Raw genomic sequence first — 17571 nt, 5'->3', positions numbered from 1 at the left:
TTTCAGACCTTTACCACTGATTTTGATATGTTTTTGTCAAAAAAAACAAAAAAACATTTAATGTTAGAAGAACCGCAGCGACCTCTCGTGGCTGTCTTGTAACATGACATAACTGTGGCTGGTGCTGTGCTCAGGACACAGGGAGCGTCTGTCTCGTGGGAGTCTACCGCGAGGACATCAACGGTCAAACGAACCCCGTTGGTTCGGTTCGAACTGCGCCACATATTTATCTTTCATCGACCAGTCGGCAATGGCAACAAACAAGGAAACGACTCCTGCTTGGAAAACAACGGTTATAGTCAGCACATCTCTCCAGGTCAGTGTTTAACTCTTGAACTGTCAAACCTTTTTAACAGTTCGGTTCCACATGGTGAAATAAATAGCCTAAATAATATGGGTTAGCTATATTAGCTATGATATGGGTTAGCTAGTTGTCTAGCTAACGCGTTACAACCAAGACAATACGGCAGTAGCAGCAGATAACCGTGCTTTACTTTTAACCTAATTTACAAGCTAAGTTAATTTAATTACCTGTATTTATTTATGTATTTATTTGTTTTCACCAGAAACATGACATTAACAGGATGCTCAGCACGCAACAGCACCGACTCAGATTCTCAGACAGTGTTGAGTCCGGAGCCTTTATCTTTCCTCTGTCAGGTAAAACTGCTGTTTGATAACCACATAAACTGAAACACCACATCCCTAGTTTCCAGTACACATGTTTTACATTTGTTATACCAATTAACCTACCTCTCATTCCTACTCGCTTTGTTAAGCTGCTATTGGATCCTTACCTGATCCTGAAAACACAGACCACAAATATTCTGTAAATAAATAATGTCATTCTGTGTTTTGTTCAATATAAGGCATTTATAACTTACTTGCTTATTTACCAGGAACTGCATTTCTGTTGGTTGACCCTCAAGACCTCCCAGAGCGTTTTGAGGAATCAGGACTCATGGAGAGGATAAAGAAGTTTGTGCAAGTACACCGCAACAGCTTCCTACTTCTATATGCGCCATTTATTGGAAAAAGGGAATTGGAAATTTTGTCAGGGATTCAGTGCAGGTAGATATATTCTTTTACAAATTCAGGGGGCGTTGCCCAATTGATTTGCTTGACTGACACTAATGTAATAAGGATTCTGGTATCATCTGTCCAGTCGTATTTCAAATAACTGATGAAGTGTTTTTCTGTTTCAGGTTCTTGGGCAGCAATCTCAAGATTCTGCCTGTACGAAACAATGCTGAGATAGTCAAAGGAATGTTGACGATTGCCAAGGTAAATATAAAGGCAGTACACAAAAGTAATTTGGTAATACTAAATAATAATTTCAAATCGCAACTCAAAACACATCTGTTTAAAACTGCCTTTTCCATCTGATGCCAATTGCTCCGTCACTTTTGTATTGTTTTTATTTTTATGTTTCATTTTTATTGTTGCTTCTTCTTAATGTGTTTTTAATCTCAATTTGTGTAACTCTGTACGGTGTCCTTGAGTGCAAAGAAAGGCGCCTTTTAAATAAAATGTATTATTATTATTATTATTATTATTATTATTTTAATAAATTAGACATGCTGTTGTTCCCTTGTGAAGTAAGCCAAGTCTCATTTGTCTGCAGGCCACCAGTAAACCCCATGCAGTCACTATTCAAGACCGGATGTCTCTGGCTCAGGCTCACATCGTTGAAAGCAGTCCTGTGTGGGAGATGCTAAGAGACATACTATGAAGTTCAGCAGGTGATCCAGCATGTTCTCTCAATCCCTTGTGTAGTTTTATTTGATGCTAACCAGTACAAGTTTTATTTGGTAACCATATAAATACAAGGTACAAGTGTTTCAGCACAGTTTGTTCTGTTTTTACATTTCTTACAATAACTTTGGCATAGAAATGTTCACATTCAATTGAATGCATTTAAAAAAAAAAAAAAAAATGTTTTATCGATCATAAAATAAAATAGAGTTTAGAAAAATAACCCAGTGGTCGGAAGTGACACTTGAGCATGAGCGTTCTCGGTTAAGTTATTGGATCTTCAGCTTTTCCTCTGTGATCTCCTCGATCCGGACTATAAGACTCTCCATCAGGTCAAATGTCACCAAAGCACTCTGCAACACCTGAGACACATGAGAGCAGTCAGCTTGTCTGCAGACGCAAAAACCAAAATGATAACTGATAGGAAAGAGAGTTTCTATACCTGGTGCTGGACTTCTGGAGACATATCAGACACGTTTTCATGTTTCACTGTTAAGCTTTTGACTAATTTGGTGGATCTGGCAGCATCTCTGGCTTCTGGGGGAGGACAACAGAGATGGTTCATGGTATGAAAACTGTGATACTATTGTTCCATTAGATATTTGTGCAAGGGTATTTCATTGTCATTTTGTCAGTTTGATTAGCAGAAAAACCTTTTGCTTTTAGCTTTTGATCCTCCCTCAGCGCATTCAGTTCAGCGGAATAATACGGTCTTGATATGCTGATACACACACGCAGCATTTTTAGGTATTCGTCTTTCATCCTGCCCAGCTCTTCCCACACATCCGTCTGAGGGAAAGAGGAGTATATCGTCAGCTTTCTGCATTAACCAGGCTGGCTGGCGGAAGAGCAGTGAAAGTGTTAAATGAGACTGACTTACATTACTCCACGGTTCTTTGTCTCTGATAAGTAGATAGCGCACAAGATTCAGACTCTCCATTATCCTTGATAAACAAAGACAGGGCATTGCTTAATGGCTGAGTCTGGATAAAGTGTCCCAGTTCTCACATTTACAGACTTTGTCTTTGGATCTCTGCAGGAAAGCCACATTTTGAGAAAGTTGAGATTGGTTTGAGCAGAGGTCTGTGACTTAATTAGATCTGAACTTAATTATGTCACAGAAATTTTTTACATTTAAATGCAGCCTTGATTTTGATTGTAGCTACAGTTTTCCAGGTTGCATCTCATGTATATATGTGGTTTGTGATTTGTCCAAATACAAGCCCCTTTGTGTGGGATTTGAAAGATTTGTAACTTTTACGATAAACAGACCATCACTAAGGGATTTCTTCCACACTGCATCGCCTCCTCTCTAAAATTGTGGTGTGTATGTTTTGGAATGTAGAAGTTACTACAGTTAGTAGAAGTTACTGGATTATGCATAATGTAGGCTCATAAATTACAAAATGAGCAATGTCAGTATGTTAAACTCTTGTTTATGTCAGTCACCTGTCCATACTGTTGAGCAGATCTGTCTCAGAACCTTGAGGCAAACTCAGCACCAGTCTCAGCAATGAGAGAAAGTCCTCTCCCAGGAACCATTTATTGGCATTGCCAGGCTAGAGAAGATTAGATTAAACACCCTCAGATAACATCATCAGATTAAACAGTGATTAAGGCATCAACACTGAGGTTAAACACAAGGATCAGATCCTCTAATTTCTTATCAAAAATAGTAATGTGAATCTAGAAAGCCCACATCTCTCACCTTCATGGAAAATTCCACTTGATTCTTGATGTTCTTTACTATATAACTCTCCACTCCTGCATGGTTGCTGACTTTTAACATGCACCTACAAATGAAAACATTGTTGTTGATAAAGTTCAGAGTATTATTGGGAGGAATACAGTAGCAGTAGGTTAAAGCAGGAACAAATTCAGTATAAAGACTCACTGAGCACATTATTAGGAACACCACACTTATACTGAGTAGGGTCTCCCTTTGCTCTCAAAACGGCCTCAGTTCTTCGTGGCCTCTGAAGAACGCATGTTCATGAAACTAGTCTGACGACTTTTGCTTTGTGACATGGAACATTATCATGCTGGAAGTAGCCATTACAAGATGTGTAAGCTGTGGTCATAAAGGGAAGCACATGGTCAGTAACAATCAAATCATGATTGATTGGCATTAAGGGGTCAAGAAAACATTCCCCACACCATTAAACCACCACCACCAGCCTGGAGTGTTGACACAAGGCAGGTTTGGCCCATGGATTCATGCCGTTGATGCCAGATTCTGTCCCTACCATCTCTGTGCCGCGGCAGAAATCCAGATCCGTTGGATCAGGCTTTGTTTTTCCAGTCTTCAGCTGTCCAGTTTTGCTGAGCCTGTGTCCACTGCAGCCTCAGATTTCTGTTCTTAGTGACAGGAGGGCACGTGGTCTCCTGCTGTTGTAGCCTATCGGCCTCAAGCTTCAACATATTTTTCATTCTGAGAAGCTTTTCTGCTCACCACAGTTGTAAAGAGTGATTATCTGAGTTACCGTGGACTTTCTGTCTGCTCCCACCATTCTGGTCATTCTCCTCTGACCTCAGTCTGCATGATTTTATTAATTCCACTGCTGCTATGTGATTGGCTGATTGTAAAAGTGTTCTTGATAAAGTGCTCACGTGAGTTTAATAGGCGCTATAAATGATATGCAAAATGTGCATTGTATTTACATTAACTAATCCACAGAAACCCTGAAACGTAACAAGTTCACGAAGGCGCGCTTGAATTTGAGTAATATTTTCTTTTTTCCTGTGATGTCATTTCTCACCTGAAAAACTTGTGCTTTGCCTCAGCATCTAATTTATTGATAAAGAGCTGGAAAACCTGCAGTCCTGATTCTCTCTGGGGAAGCAGTGATCACAAAAGAAAATTTCAATTCAACAAACGTATATGTTTTAACAGTATCACAGATGTAGAATACATTCCACTCATCAAGGATAAATTATATGCTCACCAAATGTTGCATTGGGCAGTCAGTCAGTACTTGCCGCAGTTTCTGTGAATGACAGGACAACGATCAGTCACTGATTGGTCAAAAGTATTCATATAATTCTCGTGACTGTTATGGTATGCAACAAACTGGTCACATTTTGTTATGTGACAGTCAAAGTCTTAATTCAGCTTTTAAATTTGTAAAAATGAGGCAGATGTCACGCTTGTCTTACCTGTGGTACACTATAAAAGCTCTTCAGCTCCAGTAGACTCACAGGAAGGCTGTTGTCCTGCACGCTCTCCAAGCTCTTTCCATACAGTGCCTGATTGATAATACACAATTATTCCCAAGAAAAATGGCCTTAGTTTTCAACGATCAAGCTTGATCTAATCTCACCTTTTAGAAAGAAAAACTGTATATGAATGTGCCCTTACCAGTCCTTTCAGCAAGTGCGATTCCTTTTTGCTGTTAAAGAAGCAAGATGACAGATAATTATAAGAAACTGATCATTTTAAAACAAGAACCATATTCACTTCATGTTGTGCTAACAGCATACCTACTGAGAAGTTCATTGATGTATTCCATGTTGCACTGAAGAACAAATACAGGACTGGAACAGCAGGAAAAAGTGCAGTTTAAACCATTTGTACAGCACAGTTACAATCAAAACCATCACCTATGTATGTCTTCTCATCACACCTGAACACTGCTGGAAAGCTGTCGATGGTGATGAGCTGGACAAACAGCAGATAGGCCAGACACGCTCTGGATTCCTTTGACTGACTTTTGTCCATCACAGTGCTTTTCTTCAGAGAGCTGAAGAACAGCAGCTCCGACAGGGACACTTGGATTGCAGGTAGTGTGACCTGTACGATTGGATAGTGAAATTGATCTCTTAAAAAACAGAAAAAACTACTCCACTGTATTGCTGCTTCTTTAAAGATTTAAAAAAGAAGAAGAGAAGACCTTGCTCTTACCATTATCTCTGTTGCAAAGAGCCAAAGCGATGATTTCCTGTTTCGGTTTAGTTCAGCCTCTAGCAAAGGCTCCCTCAAGCTCCTCATGCAGCTGCAAGGAAAAAATTGATCATTTGTCATTAATGCTTCACCTACAATGCTAATATTGTAAACTAATACTAAGCTGGTTGTTAGTGTTGAATATATATTGTCATCAACTGAAAGATAAAAGTAGAATAGAAAAACCTTTTTTTTTAGCTAGAGACACAGAATTTTGAGATCCTAATTTTGAGGATGTATAAATAGTATAAAGTATAAATAAACTTAAAAATAATGTAGAATTATTCTAAAAATATATGTGTATATTCTACCAAAATGATACATCTTGAAAAGAAAAAATACAAAATGGATGAATAAAACGAAAAAATGAAAAAAACCTGTTGATCTCTCAAACACACAAACCGTTACCATTATCAACATCTGTTTAATCTGTCTTAAACCAAATAACCATATATATAAAACGTACAACTTGAGAAGCTCAGTCCTCAGCTCCTCATCTTCAGCAGTGGTAACAGAGTTTCCGTCTTTCCCCTTCACTTCCTCCACGAAAGACTTTGTGAATTCAGCCAGGGCGGTGCAGCAGCGACACAGACCGTACTCATCGGCCTCCTCCTGCTGCTTGGTGTAAGGAACAGGCAGCCGCAACAACTGCTTCTGCAGGGCAGTCAGAACCAAGCCCACACGAGCTGCCTTTCTACCCTCCATCCGAAGCAGCACTTCTCAACACACAAGGTGGTTGTTAGTTAACATTAATGTACAGCAGGGGGAGCCAAATACCATAACAACATAAATAGCATGCGTTATCGCCAGTAAAATGACCCTGACTAAAACCAAAAGTGCTACACATCTATAATTGTTTATAAAAATATTATTATTATTATTATTATTATTATGCATGTGTTATAATATGACATCATAATTCATCGCACAGAGAGCTGTGTCACCTGTTTTAAGATGTGGGACGAGGGCTATGATGGTCTCAGAAATGGCAGCCGGATCAATGTCCTCAATTAGTTCAAGCAAACTATGCAGGAGTTCGTCTGGCCTGCAAGTCTAAAAGCAAAAACACACATTTGATGTAATGTATAGGAAGCACGCCTCATTATATAAATGAATTGTTTGCACCTACGCTGGTCAGATGTGTGATGGCAGCCTGGCATGGATCGAGACTCATCCCTTTTTTAACTACTTCATTTACAAGAGGTGCCGTGAGAACACAACCCATAGACTTCACAATTCCCTAAGAGCAAGAGAAAGCAAACATACTTCATCAGTAACCAGAAAAACAGAGACCCTGTTGCCATAGATTCACTGCGCCCTTCCTTTACTTTGCATATGTAACTGCAGAAAAAGGTGCATGCAACAGCAACTCCAGTTTCACACTTGCTTTACATCCGATACATACCATTGTGGCGTAAAGTGTGATTTCATGGACTGACGTTAAAAAGCATGATTATGGTAGAAATTGGTAGAAAAAAATTCTCCAATGCCATATTGAACTCTAAAAGTTTGTCAAATTCTAAGTACATCATGGACATGACTGCCATGTTTATTGGCTTTTGCAATAATGTTAATTGCAGAAATATGTTTTTGCCTGTCACCCTTCTGATGCACAAATGGCTGCCATTCTTTATCTTTTCAACAGAATTTAATAAATTGTAGGAATGCAGCCCCATTACTGTCAGTACTGACTATATCTCCCTCCATGTCTAAGTTTACTCTCTACGTCCATGTTGAAAGCCAGGGATTTCTCATTTGATAATCAATCATCTTAAACCCCTCGGGACTGCCCCAGAAAGAGGAAGGAGTAAGATGCTTCTAAAAGTACACTACACAAAACTGCATGAAGCGTGGAGAGATAGGACAACCAAGGGCACTTAGAGGAATGCCGTATTGGAGAGGGTTAGCAGTGGAGCGAGAAATCTGACTGAATATCTGCTTGTTTCCTCCCCACACCTCCAGGTCAAGAGGCCAGCAGGCACAGAGTAGTGATGTGCATGTTAAATGTTTAGCATAGCTGGGTAGCTGCTGGTGCTCAGGAGGCTGCAGTGTGGCCTTGTATGTGCTGTTAGTCCTGTATGACAGATTAACACTGTCGATCTACTGTCACTTCATATCTGTGAGGTGTTTCTACTGCTGAGCAGATGTTCCTCTGTTGTTTTGGTGCAGGAGGAGAAATACCTGGTTTTTCTCATCCTGAACGAATTTCAGTAGTTGCGCGTTATCACCCCGAGTGAGACATGCAGATCCCAAATTCTTGAACTGCTGGTAGTCCTCTGGCTTCAGATCTTCTTCTGGAGTTTCTCTCTAAATACAAGATTGAGGGTTATCAAATTATGTTCATATTCTCTGTCTTATAAACACTGTAATTTAAAGACCCAGAAAGAGAAAATGTTATTGGAACATCTATCATTTTTATTACCAATCGGGCAGCAAGTGATTATTATTATGATTATGATTATGATTATGATTATTATTATTATTATTATTATTATTATTATTATTATTATTATTATTATTATTATTACCGGCAAAGCACCTGTTTATTATTGCCATATTTTCTTTTTTGTTTTGATAGGTCTCTGTAGTGAGAGAGGAGGAAGGCATGAGACACAGAGCAGGCCAGTTCTGGTTCACGTTAATGTCAGTCAGTCGAAGTAGGTATGTTATTTGAGTGATTTATTAAAAGCACCCGCCACACAGGGTCCTACCTCACTGAATCATCATGATAGAGGATCATGAGAATGATCAGCCTCAGCTAAATTGTATTACAGTGAAAGCAAATTGTTGACTTACCCATCTCCGGATTGTTTCATTCACCTGATCCTCCTTCATCATCAGTGTCTCCTCAGTCCTCCCAGGCAATCCTATTATCAATATGTCTTTATTTTCAACACAACACAACAGATGCTGTGGCAGGTCTAATAACCGGTGTCAGCACCAGTATGAAAAATGTGAAGCTCTGCTGGTGTCTCGAGGGAGAAACAGAAAGAGAGAGACTCGGTCTGTAAGGAACCCCAACGTAAACCTCTTATCTCCCTTTGTGCTTGACATGTAATAGGATTAAACCAGAGCACTTATGTGTGGTCACAGAAAATGTGGAACTGTCTGGAAGGATCCAGTCGTAATAACACTCCCAGTCCTGAACCCCTGTTGTAAATAGTGTTGTAGTCCATTGAATATGTCTCTGCTACCCACTCACACATCCGTTCACTGAAATACATGCCTAGTTTCCTGCACTGAAGGTGGTCATACAGTACTAAACAATGACTGTGACCAAAATACCAATTCATACATATTTTTATATTGAAAATAATATCATGTATTTAATTATTATTTTTTAATCATCTATTGCAGCTGTATTTCTTTTCATTTTATTGAGGTATTTAAATCAAATTGTATAGATGTATGTGAGTTCATCACAGTGATCATCATGTCTGCTTTTGTTATCATCGTCAGTGTGTGGTAAGGCAGTTACAATGTGCAGACAGATTTAAGAAGGGCTCTATTTCTGTTCCACTCACAGGAATAATACGTTAACTTTTACCAAAATAAAAACAGACTTAATGTTTGCTGTGGACATTGTGCATCTAAAGCATCTTAAAGTCTCCAGTAGTTTATTTTTATACTCTGTAGGTATTAAGGGAAAGCAGCGACTGCCTGAAAGACATGAGGAACCTGTCAGCAGCAGGGACAGGGAGACTGGTCAGAATTGAAGGGAGGATGAAGGAAATACAGAGAGGTCCTTGAAGAAATGCTGCTCTGAGGTGCATAAGACCATAGAGGTGAATTTTTATTGCAAAGCTTTTGTTTTAGACTGCACAAGTGTACCCAATAGACTGGCCTTCTAAGTGTAAATGATGAATCAATTGTATGAAAAGGTCAAGTAGTTTAACTTATTTGTAGTTATTGCACTAAACAAGTAAGTGCTATGTTCATTTGACATGCGCAGCACTGCTCTTAGCCTCATTGTGTTTTGACAGTATGAGACAAATAAATCTACCTGTGACATGTGCTGGGTGCTCCAGACTTTTCTGTGTAATTAGATGGAAAAGCCTGTTGTACAGTGAGGCACAAGGATTAAGAATGCCTTTCTATGATTGCTGATTGACAACGTATCGCTCCTCTGTGTAAACACAAAGGCTTCTCCCCTGTCCCCAGTGTCCACATGCGTGTGTAATATAATAGAAAAACAATCACTGATTTCCTGCTGCAGCCACACAGCTTCAGTAAAGGAGCAGCTCAAGTCCTGATTTTAGATGAATAGGGAGACAAGCGTGTTTGAACGGTTGGATTTAGCCAACATCTGCCGCTCAGGTTTGCTCTCTGTATTGCCGTGTGATGAAAGCCCTAGACAAAAGCCGCAAAGCAAATACAGTAAACAGACTGCTGCTCACTCCATGTTTGTCCCTGATTTTGTCATTCTTAATTGCTAGCTGATGACGTTTAGTTTCGCCAGTTGTCCTGGGGAGCAACAGACACAAAAGCAAACTAGAGACCATCTTGTGATGAGATCACAGCAGCCTTCAACATGTTGACCCATGAGTACTTGGTAGTTATTACTACATAATTACACGGGTATGCAGAAGTTATTACTACTTTATAACATGAGCACACAGCAGTCATGGTTTGGACCACACTCATCGTCAAACTGCCTTCATTTTGATTGTCAGTTACACACCTTTGACGTTTCATGACTGTATGTTGTACAGTTGTGATGCTGTCATGGTGACAAAACATCTAACATATTAACACCTTTCAAAGTCCTCAAAACTGCCTCTGATGGCACACACACACACACACACACACACACACACACACACACACACACACACACACACACACAGAAACTTACAAGGTGAAAATAATACCACATGCTGTTGCTTCGTTTAGTCGTCTTTTACTTTCACTTGCCAGAGCCTACAGCAGACCGTCTAATACACCATAGAAAATGAATCTTTTGAGCAAACTCTGCAGCCTAAAATATTTTTTTTATTTTTTATTATTGGACTGCAATTGCTCCTGTTTTTATATTAATGGGTACAAAACAGTGAAAATGTATTTTGGTTGAAAATTGGTTCAGCTTTATACAAAAAAAAAAAAATCACTTGTCCATATTAGTAAAGGTGTAGAATCCAGATTTGCTTGATTTTTATTAATTTATAACAAAGAATACAAATGTCCACATGAGTGAGTAAAAGCAGTGATCACTTTCCAACTCAGGAGGGCACTGTTTCTCTGGAGAGCCATGTCCATTACTGTAGATTGGATTTGTCATTCAACACCTTATTGACACATATGGATGTAAAGGGGTTATTTATTTTAATTCATATTTTAATAATTATACAAGCACAAATGCCAAATGTATTTACTTCAAATCAAATATTTGTTTTTAACCTTGTTATAAATCAAAGTTAAGACGCATCTTATTATTGATTATTACTGTCAAAGATTCTTAATCTTCAACATCAGGACTGCGTGGCTGTGGTTTGATTGACAGAAACGATATAAAAGTATAGGCGTACATATGAAAAAATACCAAAATAAAAAACCCAAATGACACAACCACTGACATATAGTGTGGCCAATAATGTATATCGCTCCCTGTATCAGTGTGTCAGGAGATAAAATGTTCCAGTGTGAAATCTGACACACAGTCTGCAGCTTCACTTTACACCTGTAATTTATCTTAGATCAACAAGTACATTTATTTGGAAGCCTTGACTGAAGTATCTGTTTCCATGAATCTTCAGGTCAGGTGAAGATACTGTGTGACAGCCCGTGCTGTCTAGGCATGTGGGGAGCGGTCGGCAGTGTTCAGAGCCATATCTCAGGTCACCGATATCACATATCCATCTATATTTAATTTACCGGACTACTACAACACAACTGTGTAACAAGGTGTGTAGAAGATGGACTTCTATCAGCTCCAGGACGCTGAAGGAAAGCAGATTAGGTTAGGATTGAGTTTTAGATTCATCAAGTTCCTTTGTGTTTCTGAGGATGTAGCTCAAGGTTTATGACATGTTGATATGTCCTGATGGAACACGATGTAAAGTAACATAAGTTTGCTCTTTAGTTGAAAGAAAAATCACGAGTTAAGCACAGTTGACTGTATCATTTCAGTCATAAAGCAGATGTTGCAGTATTTATGGAGCAGTCTAGTATACAAACAGGCAGCAATCCTATGAGAGCGAGATAAAGCCTCTCCACTTTCCCTTTCTATCCCATATTTCCTTTGTGACCTCTTAGAGAGCAAGAGGTTCTAAGTGAACTATTTATCCATTCGGCGTCCCCGGGAGGCCTCGGCAGACTGCTGCAAGCTCTCGTGTCTGCCCAGCACCTCCCCAGGCCCCGCTGTGCTTGTCAAGAAAAACTGCCATGTTTAGGGCCTCTCCCCTGGGTCCCGCTTCAGCTACACTGCTGCTTTCTGGGACGGGCGGATGAATTTGATTTTAAAATATTTTTTATACAGTCCAGATTTGCTTTTGTGATTGTTGCTTTACTATTTGATCCAAAGGATCTCAAGTGAAGTTAAATGTTTGATAGTTTAAATTTCACCCAGATCACACAAAAAGGAAGAAACGTAAACTACCTGTATATTTACCCTATATCTTTCTTTATATTCCAGTGTAGATACTTAAGACTATTGTCTGATCTGTTGATCAGAGCATAATTATGAGATTGATGATGGAAGGATCTCAAATATTTAATATTTTGTCTTCTGTGTGAAGAATTAAGACGATGTGTTGTTCTGTAAAAAATTGACGTGACACAATCCGCTGACCTGTGGGCGGAGTTAATCAGGACTGTTCCTTTGGTAGAACTAACGTCCAATGAAAATTGTCCTCACTTTTCCAGAGCAACCAGGGCTCTTTTTGTGGAAAGAGACTTTGTTGTTGAGTTTGATCAGAGTCGTTTACACTGCTGTAAAGGACAAGGTTGATGTTACTCTATATTTTCTTTGTCATACTTTCTGACTTCCATGTCTGTGGCACTCCAACATATTCATTCTTCACTGAAGAAGCACATGTTAAAAGTCTTTGTACGTTCAAAGAAGGCTTAGTAATTATCTATCAGTGATCAGTGATGTGGATTTCAGTAACATTACTCAAACATGTGTAAATAGTGCATGAGTCATGGAGTCTGTGTTTAACCACAGACTTTTGATACTTGTGTGCAAATGCATTTCGTAGAAAACAATCTCTGGTTGGATTATTAGGATTGTCATGGTAATGAAGTTCAACAATGTGGTTAATTGATGTTGTCTTTTTGGACAACACTGGAGCTCTGTGACACAGAAGAATATATCAGGCTCAATATCAGACTAAAATACTTGTTAGTAGGATCAATGGTTTGGTCTTTTTTCATGGGATTTGCTGACAATAAGAAACATAAAGCCAAATTCTTTAAAAGCTAGAAATGATGTTCTATTCTCCTCTTCCGTTTGGACGGCAGCTAAGATCTCAGAGACAGACATGTGAAAACCTCAGTAGATAAAACTTAATTTTTGTATGTGTAGATTCTATAGAGGAAAGTACAAGTATGTGACTTTTTGTCAACACACAACTAGGTCTGTGACCTTGCGCTGTAGAGGTGAGTTCACATGAGCTGTTCATTTCATTTTTCTTCTTCTCTCAGCAGTGGTGCCAGTGTAGAAGTGGAGTCTAGAAGTAGAATATATTCAGGGGGAAAGAGAGACCCCAGTGTACTGACAGCTAATGGAGATTGTGGTCTCACAAGGGAGAATCCTGACCTTGGCCCCTTTTTGTAAAAGCTTTGCCCCTGTAGCAAACAATCGCAGGGAGGGGCCGTGTGGGTGCAGTCTGAGTGTGTGTTTGGAGAACATCTGTTTGTGCTCTGGCAGAAGCTGTTGCGGTAATGTAGTCCAGTCTTTTTCACATCTTTCAACATGGCATAAAGCTGCTTTATCTACCAGTGTGCTGTGAGGTGAAAGCTCCCAAGGTGAGACAAAGGCCCAGGCCACACACCTCAGTCTGTCCTGAGCTGCAGCATCTGTCTGGTATCGAGTGCCGCTGGCAGGAACTGCATCAACAAATCCATACTGCCTGCACCATACAGACTCCACCACTGCCTGCTCAACCTTTTGTAAATCGGCATTTTGATGACAATTCCCTGTGTCGAGTTGTTCCCAATCAATACACACAGAGCGGACGCCTTAATAGACACAGATAACTGCTGCTTGCCCGCTGTATCTCTGGGCTGTGGAGACTGACACCCTGTCTGACTCTGATCAATAAGTGGCGCGTGGCGCGGCGCACAAGCTCGGCCCTGCCCACTCTGCTATCACACACGGGGCTTGGTTTCCCCCGGCAGCGGGGTAAAACTGCCCAGCAACTCCCCAAGGTGGATGAATCGGAGATGTTACATGTGAACTGGCTGTCAAAACGATTCTGTCATCTCCCCTTCTCTCCGGTGTTTAAAGATGCTGACACACTGTGTTTGGGGTACCAATGTCTTGTTGGAAGTGATGGAGGCTTTTAGCCTTTTTTTTTTTTTTTTTTTTTTTTTTCAAACTCCCTTTATAAGTTTAAGTGTTCACTCGAGTGTTAGAATTTCTATTTCACCTGCCACTGATGTCTCCTGGCACTTCCTGCCCACTCACTGCTTGCTTTCAGGTCATCTGATCTGGACCTGTCTTTGAATTTACAGACTTTACAACTTTGTTTAGAATCTTTTCTTTCACTACTAGTTATGAAGGTGAAAGTTTTTATACTGCGTAGTTATTTATTTGTTAGTTTTGTTATTTGTTTGTTTCAGGTGACATATATTTTCAGTTTGGGTTCTTTTATCCTGAGAAAGCCATTTTTGACACAAATAATCAATATTTTTTTAATATATTTATTTCAGAGGATGTTAAGTGGGCAGACAGCTCTGAGTAAAGACAAAACACTGAGTAAAGAAGGCCAGATCAGATTCAGCTTGGGGTCATTAATGTTTCAGTGGATGCCAGAGGGAGAATGGGAGAGTCACTGCACTGCCTGGATCAATTTCCTTTGACTGTGGCTTTGTCATTTGGGATCAATCCCACTGTGCGCACTCCTATTGTAAAGTGGCCCATCTCTAATAGAGTGATTGGCAACATACTGGCACATGACAAAAAAAAACAGAATTGGGTTAATGTTATGCTTCAATGGTATGTAGACTAATTGTTCATTGTCACCTTTCATTTTAATTTATGGATGAAACAGGATAAAAAAAATCCTATTTAGAAATGCTGTTTCTCCTGCAGGAGACAGTATATTAATATAGAAATTATTCTCACTCGTTCCTGCTTCATTTTGCCCGGCCGTGGCCCGGTGTAGACCTCTGGGGCTGTGGAAGTACTTACCATCCTACTCCTCTATGCCGCGATCGCCACAATGGCATTACTCTGCTTTGATCCTGCTGCAGTCTGACACATGACCACACAGACCCCTGAATGGGCATTAGTGCAGGCTTCAGCGAACCCAACATCTGTGCCTCCCAGCACTACCACTGCTCAAATCATTCATTAAATCAGAACACAAAAAGTAACTTTACTTGAATGCCTCAGCATAAATATTTGATCATGGCTGAGAATAAATCTTTGTCATTTTGTGCTCCTTCCTTTAGCTGAGGACTCCTCTTATAGATCTTCCTCGCCTCGCTCTCTCCTTGCTATTTAGATACAGGCACATGCTTGGCTCGGTCATATGTGAAATGGATCTTATGAATTTTTTAGAAAGATTCATAGCTGCAATCAGGCCTGGTTAAGGGGATGACAGTATCACAAAGTAACATCTTGTGCTGCCTTCTCGTTCTCAAATCATCTGCTGTTTGCATAGATAATACAACCTGAAAGAGGTTTTGTGTGTTATTTTGACAGAGGCACTAAACCTTCCTGCATTGCAACACATCTTACCGCTTCATTACAATCTTTGGCTACACAACACTGGGTTGTACTGTACATGGTTTGTTTATTTATGCATTGAGTCCTTATAAAAGTCAAGTTTTCATGTTGATTTGTTTTGTTTTACAACATTGAATCAAAGCAGATTTACTGTGGCTCTCTGACACTGGTGAACAGAAACAGTGAAGTAAGTAATTACAAATACAAAATACATGTTTGAATACGTAACTAGTCACCCACTCCACATCAGTACTTCATAGAAGCAGCTTTGGCAGCACTGACTGGACACTGCAATGTTTTCCCCATTCTTCTTTGCAAATTACTCCAGATCAATCAGGTTGCATCAGGATTCTGAGTGAACAACCTGTTTTTTAATGGAGCCACAGATTGTAGATTGAACTGAGATCTGGACTCTGATTTTACTCCAGAACATTCATGTCGTTTTTAAGCCTTTTCTGTGTAGGTTTAGCAGATTTAGAGCTACTCTGTCCATTCCTTAATGATTGATTTAACTGGACTGGAGGGATGTTCAGTGACTTGGATATTTTTTTGTGTCTATCCTCTGACTTTAAGTCACCTTCTCTCAGAGTTGCTTGAAGGAGTTCCTTTGTCTTTGCGCTATAGGTTAGGTTTTGTGGTGATACCTACAAACCAAAAGCTGAACCTTCCAGGTGTATGTACTGTATATACTACAATCAATTGAAACTCCCCATGGCTACATGCAGGTATGTGGTTTCAAAAAACAAACTCTGCCCAGTGATACTGCAGTGTGACTATTAAAGGTGTTGAATACTCATGCAGACATATGTTTTGACTTTGTAGATCTTTGTTTTCACTTTTCTTTTCATCCGTGTCACAGAAAGTGACATGAAATCTATTTTGATTCAATGTTGTAAAACAGTAAAACGTGAGAACTTATTGGCACTGCAACTGCATTGTAATTTGTGATTTCTGGGTCTTCACCCATCTACCTCCACTCAATCATACAAGCTTATGCTCCTGCTTGGCAACTGTGTTCCATCTATCAGCTATCAGAGCCGAGACTCTCTGGCTTCAAGAATCTCTTGAAGACTGATCTTTTCCGAGAACATGTTCTCTCCCAACACCTCTAACACCCGCACATGTCCAACTCACGCTTACTCTGCGCTTTCGGTTACCTGCACTTTCGGTTACTTTACCAGATCTCTTCTTATTTGAATTTATTGAATAGATGTAGTTCGTATACTTAAACCAAGGTCTCCTTCTGCACTGAAGCTGCACAGTTTTTTTAATACTGTCACATACTGCTGTGGATCATTTCCATCAGCACAAAAAAGTACTAACAGCTCAGTGTTATTTATACTCAGATTAACTGTGTAGCATGCGAGGATTTGTGCATGAATCTCACAGCTTTACATTCTGCACATCGTCTCATCACAAATTCTCTGCGATGTAAAACCTTTTATGAGTGAACAAGAATATCAACCACCCACTAAAAGGCTGCAAAGCTCTCTTTCTTGTCACTTGATTTTCTTTTCATGTGTTGTCTTTCCCCTGAAGAGAGGAGAATCTTTCGTTATCAAGCCTTTTAACCAGAGTGGATCCTTTTAATGTCACCTTCAGGATTCATTTCTTATTAGACGTGACTTTAGAAACCAGGCCAACAACACCAGCAGCAGATGCCATAAAAGGATTGAACACAGGTTCATTTTGTCAGGTACAGAATATAAAATTTTACATGTAGAAGCGTCCAGAGAGCAGGGGACTGTGACACAGACATGAGTTCTTCCTGAGTGACGGCGGAGCAGCCTTTTGTTCCTGAGTGACAGCTCACATCCAAATTGTCTAGTGATATGTGATGCTAAATGAACCGGATAAACATGTCTTTAAATGAGTGGACAGCCTCACCAGCCCCCCTCTTTCATCAAAGTGAGTCCTCGTCCTAGCCGGCCCCCACACATCCACCACTACCCACCACCACCAGCAGCCCCCCCCACCCCCACCC

At 39.9% G+C, this 17571-nt stretch overlaps 2 protein-coding genes across 2 annotated transcripts; one reads left to right on the top strand and one right to left on the bottom strand.

Annotated features, from left to right (window-relative positions):
* Positions 1 to 164: 164 nt before the first annotated feature.
* Positions 165 to 1774, top strand: cunh1orf146 (chromosome unknown C1orf146 homolog). The gene is made up of 5 exons (XM_023416517.2): positions 165 to 316; positions 567 to 660; positions 900 to 1071; positions 1206 to 1284; positions 1625 to 1774. Exons 1-5 carry the CDS (start codon positions 251 to 253, stop codon positions 1730 to 1732), a joined length of 519 nt encoding a protein of 172 aa, XP_023272285.1. The 5' UTR covers positions 165 to 250; the 3' UTR covers positions 1733 to 1774.
* Positions 1756 to 8685, bottom strand: LOC111662595 (glomulin-like). Its single transcript, XM_023416506.2, has 18 exons — positions 8492 to 8685; positions 7877 to 8002; positions 6825 to 6935; positions 6640 to 6748; positions 6162 to 6411; positions 5657 to 5747; positions 5379 to 5545; positions 5236 to 5289; positions 5114 to 5144; positions 4912 to 5001; positions 4701 to 4742; positions 4515 to 4588; positions 3464 to 3548; positions 3205 to 3314; positions 2636 to 2699; positions 2409 to 2544; positions 2198 to 2292; positions 1756 to 2117 (listed from the first exon to the last, which is right to left on the bottom strand). The coding sequence occupies exons 1-18, from the start codon at positions 8531 to 8533 to the stop codon at positions 2025 to 2027; spliced, it is 1770 nt and encodes a 589-aa protein (XP_023272274.1). The 5' UTR covers positions 8534 to 8685; the 3' UTR covers positions 1756 to 2024.
* Between the last annotated feature and the right edge of the window lie 8886 nt (positions 8686 to 17571).

The sequence above is a fragment of the Seriola lalandi genome, unplaced genomic scaffold, assembly GCF_002814215.2.
Source record: "Seriola lalandi dorsalis isolate HSWRI2012SDOR001 ecotype SW California unplaced genomic scaffold, Sedor1 jcf7180002054566, whole genome shotgun sequence".
NCBI classification, from domain to species: Eukaryota; Metazoa; Chordata; class Actinopteri; order Carangiformes; family Carangidae; genus Seriola; species Seriola lalandi.
Note: the sequence above shows the minus strand (reverse complement) of the source record. Positions and strands in the feature narration are given on the sequence as shown.